Consider the following 25,523-nt stretch of genomic DNA (forward strand, 5'->3'; position numbering starts at 1 on the left):
CCGACACTCTTGGATATTTTTTGTTACAAGACAATAAGTTGCTACAAAATTTTTCTTTCCACCTTCACAGATGAGTTCAGTAAAGCTGCTCCGGCCACGTCTCAACGCCATTCTGTTCAAGCTGACGTTCGAGGAACAGGTGAACAACATCCGGCCAGACATCATGAATGTGACGTTCGCCTGCGAGGAGGTGAAGAAGAGCGAAGGCTTGAGCAAACTGCTGGAGTTTACATTGCTTGTTGGAAATTACATGAATGCTGGGTCAAGGAACGCACAGACGTTTGGTTTCAACATCAACTTCCTGTGCAAGGTAAGGCGCTAACAAAACAGAGACGAGATGGGATTAGTGCTTTTAGTAGTTTGTGGAAAAGGTCATCTGAAATTCACCAAAAAAAAAAAAAATTTTAAATTCCACTTGGAAATTGGAAATCAGTTATTGCATTCTATTAAATGCCTTCAAGTGTTGATTCTGCACACACAGCTAGGTTGTCATAGAGCTGGGTTGTTTTGGACCATAATACAGATGAACACCTAGAAGCAGCATAGCCACACTAAAAGGATTCTTCTCTTTTAATAATAAAGGTAAGCAACACTTACACGGATCTTTAGAACACTGACATGAAGCAGGATGGCAACATGGAAGTAAACAGGAGGACTAAGTGAGCAACAATGAAAACAATCAAACTAATATACAGACGGAGGTGGCGTATGGACCAATGAGAGGGAGGGGAAAGCAATCAGAGGTAAATGGTAACAGGTGAGGAACCGGGTAGCAGGGAGACAGAGGGGAATGTGATTAATTGCAACTGATGAGACCTGACTGCAGGGAAGGGTAAACAAGAGGGACAGAGCAAAAAGAAACTAGACTAGATAACAAAACCTGGGGAAACTTTGACCTAAAAGGAAAATAAACCAACACATGAACACAAGAATCTAGAAAGTAATAACTTAACAGAAGTAACCACTAATCAGAAGGAACAGAAAAACACCTAACAGAGAAAAAGTAAACTAACAAAAAACCAAAAATGGCAGATCCTGACATAGGTAACATACAAAATTATACTGATGTAAAAGAGCAAACACGTTAGCATACATAATAACTGAAGCAATGAACAATCTCCCTACAGCAAACAAAATTAGTGTTACACATGGATGTTTTTAAGCTTTCCATATACAGATCACAGGAAGCAATCTCTAATCACCTAATAGGTAAACTTTTAGTTGTTCAAAATATAGCAGACACATTTAGTCTCTCAGCTTGAATAGTGGGTGTTTGACTGTTCGACTCGCGTAACATAGAAAAAAAAAGAGACTAATAAACAAAAACATGCTCCCTACTGGTAGTTGCTAGCTGTAAAAGCACGTCATTATCTTCAATAGCCAGACTTTTTGACAGGTTTTTTAATACCTTTCAAACTAAATTCTTTGAATGAGTTAGCTTGGAGCTAGTCATATTGTTTCTGATATCTTTTTATCTCAACATAGTATAAATATTGTATCGAGGGAAAATGTCAAATACACATCACTGCTTTCTGTGTAAATCATAATTAGCAATGTGCTTCAAAACTTAAACCTTTCAGATAATCTATTTTGAAAACATCTGACAATATTTATTTTTGAGCAGGATTGCAGAGTAAGACAGTTCAAGCTTTGAACATTTTTATGCTCAAATGTTTATAGCTTTTATGGATAAAACACTGCAATAAACACAAGAACACTTTAATGGTTAAGTAAGTATATCTTCTAGAAAGTCATCTGATATAAGACTAGTGCTAATGCTGTTATAGTTTAAATGCATCCCTACTATATACCACAATCTGCATAAAAATGTCTAAAGGAAAGCTGCCATTTATATTTGGGTGCTGTGTTTGCAGTCAAGCAAGCAGAGTTGGGCTTTGTGACTTGGAGCCAAATTGAGTCGACCATGCTGGCATGCAGATGGTCATAAAGTACCTTTCAAAAGTATCTCTGGAACTTTTCCATATTTTATCACTGTTTAAAATTTGGATTTTATGTCATAAAAGGTAGCGCATAGTCCGATGGAAGGGCAAAATGAAATAAAATGCATGTGTGTCTATGTCCTGTCTTCAGCTCTCTTTGTTCAGATATTCGCTAAATAAAGTCCAGTGCTACCACTACACCACATTACCCTGCTACAACCTGCTTGATAAAATAGTCTGCCTCAGTGTAATTTAATCTCAATATAAATACAATATTATTAAACAAAGAGCTAAATACAGGCCAGTCCTGTTTGAGGCTGCAAAAGACACAAGACTGAGGTGGAGGTTCACCTTTTAGTAGCAGGTTTAGATCAAAGCATATACATGTGTTAGAATGGCCCAGGCAAAGCCCACCTCTAAATCCAATGTATAATTTGTGCCTAGAGGGTCTCCATCCAGTCTTGACTGAGCTTGAGCAAAGTATAAGTCTTAAGAAGTTCAATACTGGTTGAGAGATAATCCAAAAGACCTGCAGCTGTAATTACAGTGACAGCTGGTTCTGCAAAGTAGTGACTTAATTTGGCTGAAAACAAATACACACCACACTAATCAGATCTTTATTTGGAAAAGAATGTAATCATATTTTCCTTCCACTTCATACATACGCAGTACGTGGTGTTGGTCTGTCACATATTCTGATAAAATATGTGACAGACCACATATTTTATCAGAATATGTGACAGACCAACACAAAGTACTGTCACGTATTCTGATAAAATAAAGTGGAAGTTTGAAGTTGTAATAAGACAAAATCTGAAAATTTCAAGCGGCACTGATACCTCTGCAGGACAGTAAGTCTCAGCAGACTGAACACCAACCACTGCATTTGCAGTTGTCCAAGGGACCTTTGGTTAATATAAGAATAATATTGGTATTGCTGAATGTAACTGAACTACAGTATGGCCTGCACATGTTTTTTATTTAGAATAAACCAGTTTCTGTCTACAGCATTCATTAGTGTTTTCTCAAAAGTAACTCTGTTCTCAGTTAGTGTGGCCCTTTGCCCCCAGGATCTCAGAGCTGACATGTGTTTGGTTTTCAAGATTAGTGAACCTACAGTAATCTCATACACTGTATGATAAGTTTCACTGTTCATTTTTAACTAGATGATTAGTGTTTTTTGTGGGTTGTGACAAACAGAAAAAAACAACAGTTCTCCTTGCAGCTTTACATGGACTTAGGGGAGGGAAATCCTGATAAGAGACCAAAAAATGCATTGTGAAGACTACCCCCATTCAATGCAGATTTACATCCTGTTTGCATGATGTAGAAACAGCTCTCCTGTGATGAAGGCAGTGTAGTATTCATGCAAGCCGAAAGAATCAGTGTGGAGTGTTGGTGTAGAGCCGGTAAACGCCTCGGGGGGCTGATTGGGCCATTATTGATGGACAAGAAAGAAAAAGTAAGCTTTCTCACTTTAGTCAATCAAGTAAATGGCCCCCCGGGTGTCGGGTCTGGGGTACCTAATGTGCTCATCAGCGAGGAGGTTGATGATGGGAATGTGCAGAGAGAAAGGACCCCTTCTGACCCACCTTCAGCTTCAATGTTTAGCCCCCCGCTTTAATTCTGGTTTTGTGTGGAATGGAAAGTTTCCTGAAAGCCAGCCTGTTCTCATAAGCCCTCTCCGCTCATGGGCACGGAAGAATGCCCACGGAATCATGTCTGGAATGAAGCTCTTCCACTCGCTAAAAAACACTTGCACTAAACCGAAAATCCTCTGTGTGAGACATTCTCACTATTGAAAATGCCTCAGTGGTGCTTGGATAGAGGAAACTGAAAGCAGTACCTAATGCAAAAAAAGAGCTCTGAAGAAATTATATCAAGAATAGGTGGCAGAGACGCTTATTTATCCAAAAATTACAATTTACATGTACAGGTGCATCTCAATAAATCTGTATTTTATATTAAAAAAAAAATAAAAATAAAAATGGCTTGTTTGAAAACAGAGTTAAATTCCAGCAACAACTTCAGGTGGGAGAAATTGTGAAAAAAGTATTTCATTTGGGTCAATATAACAGTGTAAAGATGTATTTGAATACAAATTTGCAAGGGTATTGAAGATATAAAGAAGAAATTGTGTTCCTCCATTTTATTTATTCTTTAGTTAGTCGGTAAAGCATGTTTATCAGCTCTGTTCAATAATTAAACACCAAATGGAAATGATTCATGTTCAGTTTATGTACAGCAAAAGGGGCAGGTCTATTAAGTACTTGAGTGCATATATCCAAAATTAGTCGATGTGTTCAAAGGGATATATTTATTTTATGTTTCAATACCTGCCACAATTACCAGTCTGGTTATACACTTCCTGATAAAAGGACATGCATCTGTTGTATCAGTTTCTCTTGTGTAGGCAGAACTGATGGGGCAATATTTGTAATTTTATGCAAGCACTATATTTGTTTTAGTTATTCAGTCTTATAAAGCTTCATAAGCAGCAATAAAATATATTTGTTCTCTGCTGCTGTTTTGGCATTAGGAGTTAAATTGACCGATCAACAATCCTGCTAATATGAGGATTTTCCATTCCTATCACATCTTCCTCTGTCATTAATTGTTGCTTTATTTATTTATTTTTAAGTGATAAATATGCTAATAGACAGACTTGTTTCCTTGGAGTATAGCTTAACTTTCTAAATGATTTTATAAATGGATGTGTTGCACTCACTAGTGAGGGATTTGGAATAATTTTACCTCAGGGCTGTTTACGCTGGGAATTGAATCATATCCAAAACACAACAATGGGGTATTGTTTTTCGGTCAACATCCAATGAAAATCTTTATTTGAAATTGGAATTTTTTTATAAAGTACCTCTAGTTGCCTCATTAAAATATGATGCGATGTGACATATTGTGACTATAGCCTTTGTTTACTATTGATATTTTGTTGAATAGGAGTGAAAAGAAATTGAGACTGAAGGTAAAATGTAAGCTACTGTGGATGAAGGTAATGGATGCTGCTCGCTGATGCTCAGGGCCTCTGACATAAATAATGATCTGCATAAAGAAATGCCCATAAAAAGGGTTGAAAATTGAGTAGGATCCCAACTGCAGCATTGTCGCTATACAGCATGTTCTCACACCATCTAGCACCTGACGGAGTCCTCACAGTAGGACATATACAGGAGTTGGACAATGAAACTGAAACACCTGGTTTTAGACCACAATAATTTATTAGTATGGTGTAGGGCCTCCTTTTTCGGCCAATACAGCGTCAATTTGTCTTGGGAATGACATATACAAGTCCTGCACAGTGGTCAGAGGGATTTTAAGCCATTTGTCTTGCAGGATAGTGGCCAGGTCACTACGTGATACTGGTGGAGGAAAACGTTTCCTGACTCGCTCCTCCAAAACACCCCAAAGTGGCTCAATAATATTTAGATCTGGTGACTGTGCAGGCCATGGGAGATGTTCAACTTCACTTTCATGTTCATCAAACCAATCTTTCACCAGTCTTGCTGTGTGTATTGCTGCATTGTCATCCTGATACACGGCACCGCCTTCAGGATACAATGTTTGAACCATTGGATGCACATGGTCCTCAAGAATGGTTCAGTAGTCCTTGGCAGTGACGCACCCATCTAGCACAAGTATTGGGCCAAGGGAATGCCATGATATGGCAGCCCAAACCATCACTGATCCACCCCCATGCTTCACTCTGGGCATGCAGTAGTCTGGGTGGTACGCTTCTTTGGGGCTTCTCCACACCGTAACTCTCCTGGATGTGGGGAAAACAGTAAAGGTGGACTCATCAGAGAACAATACATGTTTCACATTGTCCACAGCCCAAGATTTGCGCTCCTTGCACCATTGAAACCGACGTTTGGCATTGGCATGAGTGACCAAAGGTTTGGCTATAGCAGCCCGGCCGTGTATATTGACCCTGTGGAGCTCCCGACGGACAGTTCTGGTGGAAACAGGAGAGTTGAGGTGCACGTTTAATTCTGCCGTGATTTGGGCAGCCGTGGTTTTATGTTTTTTGAATACAATCCGGGTTAGCACCCAAACATCTCTTTCAGACAGCTTCCTCTTGCGTCCACAGTTAATCCTGTTGGATGTGGTTCGTCCTTCTTGATGGTATGTTGACATTACCCTGGATACCGTGGCTCTTGATACATCACAAAGACTTGCTGTCTTGGTCACAGAGGCGCCCGCAAGACGTGCACCAACAATTTGTCCTCTTTTGAACTCTGGTATGTCACCCATAATGTTGTGTGCATTTCAATATTTTGAGCAAAACTGTGCTCTTACCCTGCTAATTGAACCTTCACACTCTGCTCTTACTGGTGCAATGTGCAATCAATGAAGACTGGCTACCAGGCTGGTCCCATTTAGCCATGAAACCTCCCACACTAAAATGACAGGTGTTTCAGTTTCATTGTCCAACCCCTGTACACTGACCTGCATAAGTAACCATTACTCTTGAACGCTACGTTACGACCACAAACATCATTGTATGTTACTGGGATTTCATGTGACATATCAGCACATAATAGTGTATGATTGGGAAGTGAAAGGAAAAGGATGCTTGGTTTACAACATTGTTCACAAATAAAATTGAGGTACGCATTTGTAATCATACCACTTTCTCTCACACCCCTTAATAAAAACCAGTTGCTTTCAGTTTTTGATTAAATGAGCCGAGTTATGACTACTGAATCTATGCCAGGTTCAAGAAGCCATGGCAGTTGCACATACTTTTAAAGTGTCTTCCAAAAGTATTCATACAACTCTGACTTTTTCACGTTGTGTCCCATTATGATTAGGGCTGCAAGATATTAGGAAAACAGACGATATGCAATAATATTGGTTAATGTCATGACGATACGACTCGTGGAAAATAAACGATTAAAAAGTGTTCATGTGTTTCTGCTTTGGCCTCATAACAAACAGGCTGCAGATAATCAGTTGTTTATCCAGCTACTGTAAAACAAAGAAACACAAAAACATTTCCATCTCAATGACAAAGGTTTATTGAAAGAGTTGCTTCTGGCGGACATCTGTTGTTTTACCAATCTCAAACAGCTTAGTTCCAGTTTCTTGCAGACTTCAACACTTTATAATCTCTTCATCTTCTAAAACGTTTTATTGTGCATTAAACCAGTGTCACCAAACCATTCACCGACACACAGAGCAGGAATCCATGGTACTTAAATAATTGCCTGACCTTAATTGAATTTAAAGATGTTCTTGGCATTATGCATATTGCATGCAGTGATGGTGGGATAACGATTATTTCTGATATATTGTGTAGCCCTATTTCCAGCCACTGATTTCAGTGTGTTGTATTGAGGTTTTATGTGATTGACCAGAACAAAAAAGTACGTGATCTCAAGTGGAAAGGAAATATGCCTGGTTTGCAAAATTTGCAGAACACGGCATGGAAGAAGGTGCTCTGGGCAGATGGGACCAAAATGTAACTTTGGGCAAGATGTGAAAACTACGTGTAGTGGTGTTAGGGCACTCCATGAAACAGGGTTGTTTAGCATCATGCTGGGTTTCTGTTTAGGTGGTCAGAGTTGATGAGAACATCAAAAGAGCCAACAGTGGGAAGAGTCTGAAAGAACACTCATTGATTAGGGTGGAGGGTGGCTGCCTACCAGCAGGACAACCATAAACATAAAGCCAGAGCTACAATGGATGGTTTGGATTATAGCAAATTCAGGTGTTAGATTGACCTAGTCAAAGACCAGACATGTATGAATATTATTCAACGTCTTTGGCTTTATACTGATTCCTTGCTGCTCTTTTAGAGGCCCTCTGTAGATTTTATAACCAATTGTTGTGTGTAATTCATTGAGTCTTTTAGCGGTAATCAGCTCAACTCACAATGACCATATTTCTCTGGTTTCAACGAGTAATTCTAATTTAACCATATTACTTGAAGCAACGGGGTATCTATGTACACCCACTGCTCTCAATGAAACCCCATCGTGCCCATTCTCCAGCTCTATGTGAGCACCAGCTGAGCTCAGATATTCGCATTTTGTCAGCGAAGGTTGGGACAATATGCTAAAACCTGTTGATACACTCTGTCCTCCGCTACTACTCCACTAGGATGTTTATAAATCAAACTGTTTCTGATAGTTGTGGGGTGGAATCAGTGTGTGAGAGATGCATTGTTTTTCCCAAACATGAGGCTTGTCTGAACTTGCACTATTCCAAAATTCATTTTCATGACTGTAACTCATAGCTCTCTCAATAAGTGTTATCAGACAGGACAAATTGTCAAATCCTCTTAGTGTTACAGTATGAGTATTCTGTAATTGTTTCAGTATTACCGAAATCTGTGTCACTTAGCAAATCCACACATATATTTGCATGCACATGCGTGGGCATTTCCAACTGCACCTTGTTTACTGCACAGATTTTATCAGTGCAAGTACACTGAACTGTGTTGTGCTAATTAGCTTTCCCAGCATGCCATTCAAACTGAATTGCAGTCACGGTGGGGAATGAATATGGAACAAGTTTCTGTGCACTGATGTGAAGAATCGCACTCACAGGTGCTCTGCTGATACAGTGGTGTACTTTTCACTTTCTCAGGGGTGTGAGATGTTATTTAGAACATTGTTTTTTTGTTGTTGTTGTTGTAAACATCAGAAATTACATCAGTGAGTCCTACCATAATGACCACTGACCACTACTTGACCCTACCCATCTTGTACAGACATAATTTTCTTCTTGGAAAGGCCGGATCCAAGCACAAGCATAATTGGTCACTTGCAATCCAAAAACGTTTCCCTCCACGATATTAATCAGTGTTTGTACAGTAGGATTGAAATGTAGTCAGTCCTTTTGCTGAAATGGCCACTTGAAATTCACATCATCACCACACTAATCTTTTTTTTGTTTCTCAAATAAAGAGTCAACATTTTTAGTAAAAGCAGTTTAATCTTTGAATTAAACTGCTTTTATTTCACAGATTTATCGAGACATTTAAATTACTGCCAGCTATACTAAGGGTCTGTGGGTGTGCAGGTTTTTAGGTTGCGTTTGGCTTCACATCAATTTGTACTCATTTCATTTCATCCCTTCTTTAATAGCATTTTGTACCATTCCAACGATTTATTTTTGACCTATTTGCCATGTTTTACACATGTTCTCAACATAGTATGTCTTTAGTCATTTTGACAACTCGTGGAGATAAATATTCTCCACATTTTGTACCTTTGTTGGCTCTAGACACACCAGGGTACTACTATCAGTTCTATACTTAGACTAAGTGCTTACATTTTGATTGTAAAGTTTTGACCTCTTGACAGGCAGACAGATGAGGTTAAAACATCCATGTTGTATAGACCTCTATAGACGCATTGTGACTTTGCAACACAGAAGTGATTGTCCCGAAACATTTTACTTTACCCTGGCTTTTTCCCATGTGGTGTCCAAAACGGCCATTTATGTACGTTATTTCTGCAGACACTGAGCAGGAAGCTTTGTTGACTGTAGGATTGTAGAGATTACTTTGTTCAGGTGCAGAGAGGCTCTATAATCTCCATTTAAACATATACTTAATTTGTTTTTTGTTTTTTTGTCTTCTTCATCATGTTTTAATTTGATGTTTTCATTTTTATGCCCTTTGTGAAGGACATTGTGATTTTAATATGTGAAAATAAAAATAAAAAGTAAAATTAACTTGCAGTCTACAGTCATCCATGCAGATGTCCTGTTTCTACATTTGCTGCAAGAGGAGTTGAGAGGAGCGGGATTATAACTCGCTGCTCCAAAGACATAATTTTAAAAACCTAGTTTCACCTGCATGAAACCTATTATTTCACAGCAATGACACTGAACCAGTTACCTCAGGGTTCGGAAGAAATTTTTTATATTCACAAGATTTTTTTATTAATTGAAGCCAGCACAATGTGTCATAAAGATGCAATAACAACACACACAGGCAACAGTTGATGATCCGTTTTTTATTTGTCTGTCAGAACATTAAAGCTGTGAAGTCATGCGCCTTAACGGTTTAATACCGTCAACTGTTACTTTGGAGGATTTACTTCCTCTGTCTACCTTGACTGCTAAAAGTTAAAGTTCACAGAAAGTCTGAGCTTTAGGCAAGTTTAAACTAACATGACAGAATTATAATGCTGAAGAAGTTTAACCAATCTAAAATGCTTAGCACATCTCTATTTCTTTAGGCTTGAAAAGCTGCTAATTGAATTGTTGTATTTATATTGTAGATTTACCTCAATTTATTCATTGTTAGTTTTTTTTTTATTATAAGGTTTTTCCTTTTTTGATCCAAACACCTGCAAAAACTGTGATTAAATCAATGTTTCTCTTTTTTCTCTCAGCTACGAGACACAAAATCCATCAGTCACAACACAACACTTCTCCATTTTCTGGTTGAGAAGTGCGAAGTGGATCATCCAGAGATTTTGAGGTTTCCAGATGAACTGGAGCACGTGGAGAGTGCCAGCAAAGGTATGCCTCCCTGTTTTTATGAGCTTGTGTTCCACAGAGTAATGCATATCTTCCTGAGATAGGAAAACACATTCACTGTGCAGAAACCAGAACCGTCTGCAAATATGAGTTCCTGTTTACAGTTTTTTTCATATATTTGTAAAACATTAAAACCCTGCACATGCACATTTCCTTCGAGGACAACTAGCCTTCTCTGTTTGTGACAGAAATAGAGCTGTATAGTTGAACCGTGCTGTCATTCTCCCTGTCAATAATCTAATTCTACTTTAATTCCATTCTCCGGCATTCGGTTGAATCCCCTTGGGCTTATTTACTTTGTTAGTCTCGTAATTGGTCATTTAATCTAATTCAACTAATTATGTACTTGACTGAGGCTGCCAGCCATTGTGTTTGTGGACTAAAATAGTATTCAAGCATTTTGGGTAGAAAGATGTCTGTATGCACACATTTGGAATCTTAGAAGCTTTCAATAAAATTCATTATCCATTAAGAATCCAGTTAATTGACTGAGACCAGAAAATAAATACCTCAACTCAGCAACTATATAAAGAGTAGGGAGGTGTATTACACACATACAACATGCAGCGCCCATAAAACGAATTTAACATTTTTACATTTTATTATGTAATATGCATAAAAAATGTGGCTGGTATATGTTGTGTTTTTTTAAACCCTCGAAATAAAATCCAGTGCGACCAATTGCCTTTGGAAGTTACCAAATTAAGAAAGGCTTTGTGTATTTCAATCTTTTTCAATCCAGCTGCTTTGTGAAGGCCTCGTGGGGTTAGTTAGAGAACATTAATGAACAAAGGCATCATGAGCACAGCAGACAGGTCAGGCATACAGCTGGAGAGAAGTTTAAAGCATGTCAAGATTTTCAAAAAATACCTCAAGCTTTGAACATCTCACCAAGCAGTGTTCCATGCACCATTTGAAAAGGGGAAGAGATATGGCACAACCATGAGACCATGAGATCTGTGGCAAGATTTTAAAACTGATACTCTTCTTACAACCTGAGATTGAGCAAAGAAGAATCGACCCAAATTTCAGTTTCTGATGTACAAAGCTTTTAGAGAAACACCCAGAAATACTGGCTTTCAATTCTAACGCTGTACTTGCATTGCAATGTGGCTCTGCAAAGGGACACTTTTTAAGTTTTTATTTGAAAACCTTTGTCATTGTCCTTCCACTTCAAAATCATGCACTACTTTGTTATACTATTACATAAAATCCCCCAACAAATACATAGCAGTTGGTGTTTGCAGTTTAACAAAATATGGACAAATCCAATAGTTTTGCAAGGCATGGTTCTGTCTAGATCATCATATTCAACTGACCAGGATTTCAGAGATGCACCAGTATGGACCAGTAATATTTAGTCTAACTAGATATTATACACAAGTCAGTCATGTCAGTCAGTCATTTTCTACCGCTTATTCCATAGTTTGTCGCGGGGAAGCTGGTGCCTATCTCCAGCAGTCTATGGGCGAGAGGCAGGGTACACCCTGGACAGGTCGCCAGTCCATCACAGGGCAACACACAAACAACCATGCACACACTCATTCATACACCTAGAGTGACCAATTAACCTAACCAGCATGTCTTTGGACTCTGGGAGGAAGCCGGAGTACCCGGTGAGAACCCACGCATGCAGGGGGAGAACATGCAAACTCCATGCAGAAAGATCCCCGGCTGGGATTCGAACCCAGGACCTTCTTGCTGCAAGGCAACAGTGCTAACAACTGCACCACCATACAGCCCACGTATTATACACATGTACTGTTCAATTTATTTAGCCATGTTTACGGCTTTAATAAGTGTCAGAGCAAAGTGAATGAAAAATAGTTCCATCTGGATTTTTAATTTTATTATTTATTTTTTTTATATGGATTGACTTTAGAGCAGAGGAGTTTAGTGATCTGAAGGCATACCCTGCCTCACTGTTGCTTTTGAAAGCTTTTATTGCATATTGAATGTATCGTTTACTTATTCACCCAGCAAGTTTAAAGGTCACCAGCAGCTTGTCAGGTGAACTAGTTCACCCTGAATCCTTGAAACCTGAGCACTTCTTCACCTGTAAAATGTCCAGGACTCTGTTCCCTCTGAACATCAGGGAAAGTTCTGCGTAAGTTATTGTAAGGGACTTTCCTTAACTTTGTCAGACAATTGTGTCTCTTTGTCAAACCTTTATTTCAAAGTTATAAAAACTCACCAATTTATTCATTAATATATCCAGCGACTCTGTGAAACACAGCTGCTGTTTATTTGGACAACTGGTGGCTAATAAAATGGACTGATAAGAGGAAAATAGCATTATGATTATAATTGTTCTTTTTACCATTTAACAACATGAGAATTATACGACAATAAACCATTCACTTTACACATGTAATATGGAGCAAGCAGACAACGGAGGATGATTAAACAATAAAAAGGAAATTGTTGTACCTTGAACAAACCTTTGTTGACCCTGTCACCCACTCATGTGATTTATTTTTTGTTTTGTTTTAATAATTATTGAGTCTGAAAGGGTGGTGAGGGAGAACTACATCTAAGGGAGGTTTTCAGTAAATGAGGGGGTCCAATCTAATCACAACATCATCTACAATGGCTAATGTTAAACAATTATTGCGTGTAATTTAAATGTGCAATCAGCCTGGGGTAATTTAGAAAATTGTACTTTGTCCACCTTGATTGGCTGCTCCATCTTCCTCATTTTCACAGTTTTGCTAAAGAAGTAGCTTTGTGTTTTTTTTTTTTGTCAACTTTTTGTGTGTATTCAATCAAAAATTGGTCTACTCCAAGGGTTGTCTGAGCTGAGGAGCATGCTCGTTTGTACTGTGAGTTGGAGGCTAATAGCAAGCAAGTCTTGCATTTCTAGACGTTCCCTTTGGCAACTCAGTGCCCCTTCGGATTCTGCTCTACTCCAGCCTGCACCAAGGGCAGTTCATATTAAAATTCACTTGGTCATGATGGGATTTATGGTTCACGTAGAGCTCTGTAGTTGCTCCAGTTCACACATAGGCAAGGCTCATTAGTTCAGTTGCTGTAAGTAATTAAGTTAAGCAATATTTCTAAAATATAAATATTATATTATACAGGTGTGTCTGAACAAATTAGAATGCAATTGAAAAGTTAATTTCAGTAACTGAATTTAAAAAGTGCACCAAAGGGCCCTCTGACCACTATCAGCCTGTAAGGCGGGTGAAGTGTCTTGACCTAAGACACAATGACTGAGACAGACAGAGCGGGGGTTCGAACTGGGAACTCACCGTTTATGGGATGAACTCCTACCACCTGAGCCATGACACAAGTCCTGCAAAATGCACCTTCTCAGAACATTAGAACAATACGTAAGACCGAGAAGAGATCTTAAACACAAAGAATGAACATTTGTAGGCCACATCCTGGAGACAGCTGTAAGGTGCCAGCTCTCAAAACACTGATTCCTGCTGCACCCCACCTCTTACGAATCAACACCAAATTTTTGAATGGGCTTTGATTTGCAGTCATCTTTTTGTTATCCTATTTTGTTTGCTTGCCTCTTATTTACCTAACATTTCCTCAGCAACGACCTTTTATTGCTCACCCTAATTGTGGAGGGTTTAACTCACTATCTGCTGGACAGCTGTCAAGTTATCAGTGTTCCCATGGCTGTGTCGGGCATAAAATGACCGTAACATAATGCATCTGCATTAATTTTCTTTTTATTTATATGACTAATATTAATATTTTAATTTTGGGTTTCTACTAGCTGTTATCCATAAACATCAGAATTAACAGAAATAAAATACTTAATATATCTTAATATATCTCTGTGTATAATGTATATCATGTATATATGAGTTTCACTTTTTGAATTTAACAAAATAAATGAACTTTTCAATGATATTCTCAATGGTTGCGATGCACCTGTACAACTAGCTGTTATCCATTCTTGAAATCAGCTGGAGGACTTTTTAGGTTAATGGGCTTAATTTCCCACAATATGAATGCTTGTTGTCTTCCTTTTCTTTCCTGAAATGATTTATTCTATTCAGACTCTGTCACCACTTCACTTGCTGGTTTTAAACAACCCTTTGCAAAAGGTTTTAGGTACCTTGGGTGTTTGTGAAGTCTGTGTGTAAATAGGAAGATTAGTTTCCACTAGAGTTTTGCTTTTGCTTCCTGTGATTAAAACGTCCAGCACAGACATGCTTTAAGTGTATGTACAGATTATATGCAGCAGAAACAAAAGTAAAGAGCAAAATTAAGTAAAGAGCCGTTAAAGAATTAGGAAAACGAGGTTGCTGAAAGAAGCGACAGTTTCCTTTTAAAAATCTTACACTGTGACCACATTTTTGCATAATAAGTCACAAGGCACTCATCTCGCATTAGCTAGGTCTCTCTTTTTCTCTCTCTCGCTCTCTCTGGCAGAAATTGTGCTGCAGACAAGTATTTCTAGATGGGCTGTCCAATCTCCTAAAACAGAGGCATAACGAAACAGACTAAAAAACACACTAGTCAGCCATGAAAACTGAGTGCAGCAGACTAAAGAGACAGGGAGCTGCCTTTTCTTGGAATTGAAGATTTCTTGTTGATTTATCGGTGATAGAAAGCAGGCTGACCTTGGGACACCCACCTACTGCCCAGAGAAGTGGCTCTGATTAAAGATTGGCAGTCAGAAATGCAACTTCTCTGATATCCTTCCGTCCATGTATGAAAGCTGCTTGCATTGATGAAAGTACAAGTTGTGGTTGTCAACTTCTATTTGTGAAAATTCAGTCGATTGGCTGAGAATTAAGCAGAAACATTCTGTCCTCATCTTCATGGTACTGCATCTTTGAGCGCTTTACACAGTTAATACTGATTTTGTCTACACTACACTAAATTAGCATTAATTCATACAGTAGCCGTGCTGTAAGACAGTCATTCTAACATAGGATGTACTGTACTCTTTTCATACCCCTGACCTCATCTTCACAGGGCTCCCAAAGCCTTCAGAGAGGTGTCATTGGCCAGTTTGCCTTGTTAAATTTTCCCCAGAGATGAGCATTTGGGGAATGACAATGGGTACTAAGTCTGTGTGGTGATTCCACTCAATCAGTGGCTCACTGACGATCTGTCTTGACAATCCGGGAAAAAAGGAAATACGACACGAATGTTCTCATAAATCCATTTAGTATAAGGCATAGCCAAGGGCAAAGTACTTTAGAGCTTGTGAGAGAGAAAATGGAGAATGAGCAAAGAAAAAAAAAAGATGAACTCTGAGGATATTAATACCACTGTGAATATATCTATTATCCACATTCATTTCAAGGCACTGCAGCATAATAAAGCAGTACCCATTTCCCATTTAAACTCTGAAGCAGTACTTGGCTCTGCATTACGTAGACAAAATAGCTTTCTGGATGGGGTGGGACACAGAAAGGATCATTTGTCTTTTGGTCTCGGTGGAATTGCATGGAGCTGTGGGGTTCAAAAGATATTCCCTCATGCAAGCGTAGGCCAGGGAATATTTCACTGAAATCTGCTGCAGCCGCTTGAGGAACCCTGGGAATTACTTAAACTATAAACACATAAATACTGTTGCAGTTGAGACGTTTTTTTTATTTTGTTTTATATTAATTTAATCATGCATAAAATAAATGCAATGACGTGATTTATTTAAATCTTTTATGGAGAGTTTAAATAGAACTTTATGTCCGAGTTAATGCACGAGTTATCCTAAAATCATGAGAATAAAAACACTTCAAGTGTCATGATGATATCATAAAGTTTGTTTCTAAACCACAAATTTGGTCGCTATGACAACAACGACCATCGTTGACATAAATTATGATAAGAAACAGAAAGTTAATTTACTGAACTATCCCTTTATGTGATTAACAATTCAATTCAGTTTTATTTATATAGCGCCAATTCACAACACATGTTGTCTCAAGGCACTTCACAGTAACAGTTATGAGATATAATTTTAGTGCTAATTCTCATGTCGTTCACACCTTTAAGCTATCAATTTAAATTAGACTGGATAGAAGTATATTTTTTCACAGCTTTAGATTACCTATTGTAATATAAAGGTTTGTAAAAATGAACTCCAAATAGTCTGTTTATCAGTACTGTGTTTTGCTTTTCTTACTGTATGTACATATATATCTTTTCAAAGTAAATCTTTTTTTTTTTGTGTTTTAAAATTTTTTCAGCTAGCATAATGTTGCTTTTTTCCTAGTGGTCAAATCATTCCCACTTCAGTGTAGGATTGGGTTGTATCTATATTTTTAATCTTCTTAAAAGAATTATGCCGAGATATAGAAGATTACTATCTGCCTTGACAGACTTGAAATGTTGTAGAATTATTGCATGATGGTTGCCTTCGTTGATTTATAGCCTTGCTTTCTTAGACTATAAATGTAAGGGGAAAACTGTTTGCATCATAGAACAAAGTTATTTTGAGTAATGGATAAATGCAATGAATCTAAAATAAAGTAACATTACATTATGTTTATAGAATAAATATAGCACTGCTCTTTACTGCTTTATCAGAGTCCTCAACAGGCTCCAGACTTTCCAGCTTATGACCCAAACCCAAACATTTAACGTTTGTTTTACAGGAAAAGTGTTAAATTTCCATCTTCCGGTCAATTGCAAAATCAGCCTAATATCTAGTTAGCTCTAAGTTTTATGTTAGTCTCTCAGTTTTTAATTTTTTTGTTGGTGTTGCTTCGGCAGTGTCTTTTTGCTGTTGAAAATTTTCCAATCTGTGGCTTTTTTCCCCTCTGTGGTTTAGTTTGTGCACCCTTCTACAGCATCTTCAGTGGGCTGCAAACTATCCTGCTGTAGATTAAGTGTAAACAGATGATGAAAAGATAGATGAACTGTGTGACGGGAGGATAAGAAGCAATGTCAGATTAGCTTTTTGCTTATTTGAGGAAATTTATCAAAATATAATTTAAAGCAAAATAATTTAAAAGCAAAAAATAACACATCCAGTGGATTAATCGTGTTTTATTCAGGATTATAAATGCCCTTCTTTAATGTTTTATTTGCATGTTTTATTTTCCAGATAATAGATGAAAAGATAGATGAAATGGGTGATCTGTAAGTGATCTACACTCATAATGCTTCTTAACCTTATTGAGATTCAAAAAAAGTCCTTCATTTTTCATTCACACTAGCATTCACAAGAACACTTCACACACATGTAAGTTTCTTGTTATCATAAAACACCACTTAACACTCTGCTTCCTTCTTCAGCCTTTTACAGATTCTGTATTATTGTAAAAGGTTCCCAGGTGTATAAAAGCTACAACATGCTACTTTATTGGTAGATTTGGTTTGCGATTTGTTAATAAATGCATCTTTAGGTCTTACTGTCTGCCTAAAGGCTGGTTATTTAGAGAGCATCTATACTTATTGGCAGGCATGAATATTGTAGGAAAATAATGGCACTTCATGGCAGAATGGCATCATTAGAAGAATATTAACTGAAAGTAGAGAGCTGATACATACATGAATGAAACTCAAAAAAAGCAATCTCTGCACAGCTGATTTTATCGGTTTTTAATGATTGTATGCAAAGCAATAACTTACCATAGTACATACTTGTATCTTGTCAACTTGGAGACAAGAAAATACTATAGAATGGCCAAGATTTTCATTGCCAGTAATACTAACACACTTCTTTTTACATGCAGGACAAAAATATGATTAATGCTACATTTATGCTACACATGGAAAATAAATTATTAGAAATTATCTTGGTGATGGCAAATGTGACTGCAGGATCTACGGTGTCTCCTAGAGCTCACTTAAAACCTTGCATATATAAAACTATTGAAGGTAAAACTATTGTGGAGGATGAGTGTTTACTCTTCCTCTCAATGAAACTAAAGACTAAAGCCAGGACGAGATTGTTGTGCTGGCTGTCAACACATTTGACTCAGAATGGATAGAAACGTCGAAGAAGACGCTGTATGAGCTTTGTTCCTCTACTCAGCGTAACATCTCACATAAAGGAGCACAAAAAGATGTCAATAATGTGAAGGCCTGCCTTAAAGTGCTAAATGAATGCGGGGACAATGTTCCCAGATTCATGTTTCAGATGAGTTGCCACCAGTGACTTTTACTAGCAGGGATATCGGCGGCCTGCTAAGTAAAATGGAACAGCTCCAAGTTGCAGTTTCTGCCATGAATCAAACCCTTCATTGTCAGGCTAAGGTCAGTGAAGGCCTACACGATGTCACAGTGGACCTGCGAAGCCGGATGTCTACTCTGGAACAGCGCACTGATCAAAGATCCGCCGGCGGCTTGGCACCAGCGAGGGAGAATGGCGCGGCGGACATTGATCTCAACGTCGCCGGGGACGCGGGTCACTGTCTTTAAGGACCAGAGGGACAATCGCTCTCGGCAAAGAAGGTAGATGCAACATTGATGTGTGCCGGAGGAAGTATGCTGTCAACAGGATCTCCAAAGTGGAGCCAGGTGGTGAAACGGCATCCGCGACAGCCCGAAGAGGCTGCAGTTGCTATGTCGGCATCTCGCTCTGGATTCTCTCTGGGTCGTTGGAAAGCGAGACAAACTATTGTTGATACTGGAGCTGCAGGGAACATTAAGATCGTGAAGACTAAAATGGTGAGTGTCTTTGCATCGAAATTCTCACCTGACTAAGAAGCGGAAGCGCTTTGTGCTTACCTCAAACCCAAACCCAAACTTGGGCTCGATGTAACATGCCACAGAATTAATACTGCTAATAGCAGGTATGCCTCATTTAAAGTGTCAGCTGAATGTAGTGATGTGACTGTCCTGTATAACCCCGAGCTTTGGCCTGAGGGAACAAATGTGAGGCGGTTTTATGAGCCGCGTAAAACTGTTATTGGCACAAGAGCTGCTCTCCCCTTCATGGATATACGCGTGTGTCTCTGTTGATGACATGAGCAAAAAGGAATAAGTCTGCTATGGACATCAAAGTTATTTCTTACAACTGTCGTGGCCTGCGCTTAGGTCAGAATGCAGATGATAAAGCTCGTCGTTTTGTTGTTGATCAGTTGTTCCAGCACTGCGACATCTTGTGCTTACAAGAACCTTTTTTAGCCAAGCAAGACTTACAAGGACTAAGCTCCATTAATGATAGTTTCCTTGGTGCTGGAGAGCCTTCTACTGACCTCAGTATGGGAATTAAAAGAGGAAGGATACTAGGAGGAGTGGCTGTACTGTGGGGAAAAAAGTTTGAACTCAATGATAAATGTCATTAGACTTGGTGTGGACTGGTGTATTGCGGTACATGTATCACAGCGCAATAAAGAATTCACTATTTTAAATGTGTATGCTCCCTATGAATTTCTTCATAATGAAGAAGAGTATCTTAGTAAGCTTGCTTTTATTAGTTCCTTTATACAATCTGAGAAAGTGAATAGTGTCTTTGTGATGGGTGACAGGACATCTCAGATATAAGCTCAGAGTTTGCAAAACATCTTAATCGTTTTAGCATAGATTCCAATTTAATACTATCAGGTAGAGAACTTTTACCAGCAGCAAGTTATACTTATATAAGTGAAGCTTGGCATACTACATCCTGGTTGGACCATTGTATTACCACAGCAGATGCTCATGCTGCCTTGGTATACATTTAATATTTTGTACAATGTGTCCATTGTTGATCACATTCCGTTTGAGGTATCAATTAGATTTGATCATACCTGCAACTTTAAATGTGTCTAGTACCCAAAATAGGATGCACATAGACTGGCCTTCTCTCTCTGCTGATAAACTAGCTGGTTATTATGCCTACACTGATCAATTGTTATCTAACATTACATTACCAAGAGAGTCAGTTAGATTCACGGACTGTAATTGCTCAAATATACAGCATAAAACTGATCTCTCCGGGTTATTTTCTGATATAATTAAAGCTTTATTGGATGCTAGCCTGCCTTATAATAAAAGTAATTCCATGATCAAAATTAGGCCTGGTTGGAACACATATGTATCTCAACATCATGCTGAAGCCCGTGAAGCTACTACTTCTTGGACTCTAGCAGGTAAACCTAGACGGGATCCTATATTTGAACATAAAAAGCTGACAAATGCAAAATATAAATATGCTATACGATTCATTAGAAAGAAGGAGCAAACCATGAAGGCGCATTCTTTGGCAAATAAGCTGGTAGGTAAGGATACAAAAGCCTTTTGGAAAGAGGTTAAAATTATAAATAATACTAAATCTTCTCTTCCTTGTACAGTAGATGATATCTCTGGGGCGAATCTAATTGCAGATTATTGGCAACAGTATTATAGCAAGCTATTTACCTGTGTTCAGAGTGAACCCTACCAGGCTGACGATGTTAAATTTGTAGAAGCTATCAGAACTCACGAGGTTTACCAGGCAACTAAAAGACTCTCTGCCAATAAATCTACATGAATGGATCTTATTTCGGCTGAACATCTCAAATTTGCAAGTTTAAGGTTAGCTCCTCTTCTTGCATTGTGCTTCACTGGTTTTATTGTGCATGGTTTATTCCTGATTCTTTGATGAAAGTGCTTCTATCTCCTGTGATTAAAAACAAAGCAGGAAAAGTTGGCAGCTCTGATAACTATAGACTCATTGCTCTTGTAAGTACTCTGTCTAAAATTTTTGAACTAATTCTTCTGCCAAGATTTGAAAATATAATAATGTCTACAGATAACCAATTTGGGTTTAAGAATAGGCATGGCACTGATTTGTGCATATATGGTCTAAAGAAAATATTGAGTAATTATAATAGCAATAACTAACGATCTTTCTGTGTTTTTTAGATGCCACAAAAGCCTTTGACTGGGTAAACCACAGGAAATTGTTTTTGAAATTGAGACAAGCTGGTATCCCTAGATATATAGTGAGGTGTTTGTCTTATTGGTATGCCAATCAAACCATGCAGGTCAAGTAGGACAACTGTGTGTCTGCACCCTTACCCTTACAGGTCAGTAATGGAGTCAGACAGGGAGGCATCCTCTCACCTGTATAGTTCAATTTTTATATGAATGACTTTTCTAAGCAGTTAAGTCTGTGTAAAACTGGCTGTGTGGTTGGAGACACAGTTGTAAATCACCTGATGTATGCTGATGACTTAGTAGTTTTCAGTCCTGTTCAGCTGGTCTTCAGACGCTGCTTAATGTTTGTTCGGTATACGGTGAACTTCATGATGTTAAATTTAATTCTTCTTAAAGTGTAATTCTGGTATGTCGCACTAAAGAAGACAAACATAGGGTTTTTCCTAATTTCAAGTTGTCTGGGATCTTACTGAACGTCTCAAATGAAGTAGAATATCTTGGTCATGTGCTGACAGACCGTCTATCAGATGATGAGGACATTTACCGTCAGGTTCGAATGTTATATACTCAAGCTAATGTTCTAGTTCGGAAATTTGGATATTGTTCTGATGAAGTCAGACTGAACTTGTTTAGATCATATTGCACATCACTGTACATGGCACACTTGTGGTGCAATTATAAAAAAGCCAGCCTTCAGAGATTGAAGGTGGCTTATAATGATGCATTAAGACTTTTGTTAAAGAAGCCCAGATGGAGCAGTGCCAGTGAACTGTTTGTGTCTGCTAATGTCAGCTCTTTGATGGCTTGTTTAAGGAAACTTGTGTATAAATTTATTTTCCGGTTAAATGAATCTAATAATAGAATTATCCTACTGCTGACTAACATTAAATATAGTGTAGTAGGATATACAGGGGTTGGACAATGAAATTGAAACACCTGGTTTTAGACCACAATAATTTATTAGTATGGTGTAGGGCCTCCTTTTGCGGCCAATACAGCGTCAATTCGTCTTGGGAATGACATATATAAGGTAATGAATGCTGCTCGCTGATGCTCAGGGCCTCTGACATAAATAATGATCTGCATAAAGAAATGCCCATAAAAAGGGTTGAAAATTGAGTAGGATCCCAACTGCAGCAATGTCGCTATACAGCATGTTCTCACACCATCTAGCACCTGACGGAGTCCTCACAGTAGGACATATACAGGAGTTGGACAATGAAACTGAAACACCTGGTTTTAGACCACAATAATTTATTAGTATGGTGTAGGGCCTCCTTTTGCGGCCAATACAGCGTCAATTCGTCTTGGGAATGACATATACAAGTCCTGCACAGTGGTCAGAGGGATTTTAAGCCATTCTTCTTGCAGGATAGTGGCCAGGTCACTACGTGATACTGGTGGAGGAAAACGTTTCCTGACTCGCTCCTCCAAAACACCCCAAAGTGGCTCAATAATACTTAGATCTGGTGACTGTGCAGGCCATGGGAGATGTTCAACTTCACTTTCATGTTCATCAAACCAATCTTTCACCAGTCTTGCTGTGTGTATTGGTGCATTGTCATCCTGATACACGGCACCGTCATCCTGATACAATGTTTGAACCATTGGATGCACATGGTCCTCAAGAATGGTTCGGTAGTCATTGGCAGTGACGCGCCCATCTAGCACAAGTATTGGGCCAAGGGAATGCCATGATATGGCAGCCCAAACCGGCTACCAGGCTGGTCCAATTTAGCCATGAAACCTCCCACACTAAAATGACAGGTGTTTCAGTTTCATTGTCCAACCCCTGTACATCTGTATATTGGAAACATTGGTATGACTGCCTCCTAAATGATAAGGAGTTTTTTATGAATTTTCTTTTTTTATGTATTTTTTCATCCTCTTTATTTTTTTATGTTATTTGGACTACGAGTCTGTAATAAATCTATCTATCTATCTATCTATCTATCTATCTATCTATCTATCTATCTATCTATCTATCTATCTATCTATCTCTCTATCTATCTATCTATCTATCTATCTATCTATCTATCTATCTATCTATCTATCTATCTATCTATCTATCTATCTATCTATCTATCTATCTATCTATCTATCTATCTATCTATCTATCTATCTCTCTATCTCTCTATCTCTCTATCTCTCTATCTCTCTATCTCTCTATCTCTCTATCTCTCTATCTCTCTCTCTATCTATCTATCTATCTCTCTCTGTCATTTATGTTTTTCAAACCTTCGTCATTTAAAGTATTTGAACAACAGTCTGACTCAGGTGGTTATTATTAATCTTAGGACAAACGATTAATTTGCTTTTATTTATATGAATTCTAAGGAAGTGTCACATTTCAGCCTAATGACAATTTATAGAAGGAGAAAGAGCAAGATGAAACACTTTTCTTTTTCTTGCACACACATCAGTGCACAACAAAGTCAGAATTCCATCTATGACAATATCATTTTAACCAGACAGTATGCACCTCAGACAACACAAAACTAGAGATGGTTATGAAGTTAAGTTGATCTTGATTATTGACCTGGAGTTTATCTAGTCAGAGACAGACTGACCCACTCAGTCGGTCTAATTACAAAATGGTCATAGGGAAAAAATTAAGTGAAGGTTACAAATTCAGCTAGAACCTAAAACTAGAACAAGACATAACACAAACATTCAAAAGCATTTCCAGATTAGCATTTTGGATATACTTTTAGTTCATAAATTGAAAAATATATGTGATGACTGCTTACAACAGCCTTCATCAGTCATGCAAAAGATTTCAGGTGGAACTTGCTAATATTTACTTATACCGAATCTTATTCCTGCTATTTCCCTTTATCTATTTATTCATTTTATTTTATTTTGTAAAAATAAAAGTGTTGTATTAAAGCTTTAATTCAATTCATTTTCTTTATGTCACTGCACTTTACAAGAAACACAAGTTCAAATTACATCCAATTATCAGGTGGTATATAATCAAGTGAATCCAATCATATGGAGGGATTCAAATCTAATTACAGTCCATTTCCAAACGATAATACAATGCAGTCAAATTTAGTTTCAGACTTCGGTTATAAGCACTCAAGACAGTCTTGAGATCCTGGAGACCCAGAATTTTGAGCTGATTCGAGTCAATATTTTGTTTTTGCTGAGGTAAGTTCACTTTACATAAATTTAATCAAAGACAAACATGTTTTAATAATATTTGTACCAAGATTAAACTAAACAAAACCAACAAAACATTTTCATACATATATCAAAGCCTGTTTAACAAGATAGTATGGCCCCAAAAAATTCCCGCAACCTTTATATGCAACCACAGAACCTTTTATTTTTCTTAATATTAAAGTAATTTTGCTCCTGTATTAATAAAGTATTGTTTAGTTCCAGTCGGTTAAAATCTATTTATTCGTAGAAGGGTGTAATACCGTGAGGTAAAAGTACAGGACCAGCAGTGTAAATGGACAGTGTGTCATGAAGAATATTAGAAACAGGAAACAGACCTGTCCAGTTCCACCAGCGCTGAATGAGTGATGAGCTCTGGAGAGGTTTTCTTTTTATTTCATTTTCCCCCCTCCACTTGCTTCACGGTGGATGAGTAGTTCATTATGAGAGCTACTCCCTTTTTTCCAACCTTTTCTCCCCCTTTTTGTTCTTTCTTTCCATCTCACTTTCCCTCCCCCTCTCATTTCCTACACCATCGCTTTAGCGGGCCTATATAAATGTAGACAGAGATAGACACATGCAGGGAGGCCAGCAGGGCTGCTTAGCATCAGGCTCCGGTCGGTGACAGCGGATTTCAATGAGGGTTGACAATGGGACCAGGAATGAGAATAATGCTTTTTGCCAGCCTAGAAATTCAGCCTGTCACAGAAGACCATTTTCCATGCTGAGAGAGTTTCATAAACCGAGGTGTTGAAGGAAGTGCCATCTTAAATGCAGCTTTTTTTTCCCACAGTAATGTCTAAGAAAAAACATCTCTGCCCTTGAAGGAAGAAAGATATTTTCATTTGATCAGAAACATTTTTGGTAGAAAACCTGATACTTTTTGGGGACTTTTTTCCTTGGAGGGAAATATCAATTATGGATGGATGGATTTCTAAATGGTCTTCATTCAAAGCTCTTTCTAACCTTATCAGGATTAATAAAAAGTCCTTTACAATGTATTTTTCATCCGTGGCAACACTTAACACACATATAAGTGCTTTACAGTGGCTGTTGTCCAGCTCTACATTTCTGCTTTCTGACTTTCTTGATAAATGTTTTGATACCTTTTCAAGGAAGCCATGTCATAGCACAGCT

The 25,523-nt window shown here is 38.1% G+C and overlaps 1 protein-coding gene across 5 annotated transcripts in view; it reads left to right on the forward strand.

Moving 5' to 3' along the window:
• diaph2 (diaphanous-related formin 2) overlaps positions 1-25,523 on the forward strand; it is a 555,642-nt gene that overhangs the window by 327,899 nt on the left and 202,220 nt on the right. For all 5 annotated transcript variants that reach the window (XM_047353019.1, XM_047353022.1, XM_047353021.1 and 2 more), the window contains 2 exons: positions 71-310; positions 10,304-10,433. In XM_047353019.1, coding sequence (XP_047208975.1) covers positions 71-310; positions 10,304-10,433 — 370 coding nt within the window. The remainder of the gene's footprint in view (positions 1-70; positions 311-10,303; positions 10,434-25,523) is intronic.

This window comes from Girardinichthys multiradiatus, chromosome 23 (assembly GCF_021462225.1).
Source record: "Girardinichthys multiradiatus isolate DD_20200921_A chromosome 23, DD_fGirMul_XY1, whole genome shotgun sequence".
Taxonomy (NCBI): domain Eukaryota; kingdom Metazoa; phylum Chordata; class Actinopteri; order Cyprinodontiformes; family Goodeidae; genus Girardinichthys; species Girardinichthys multiradiatus.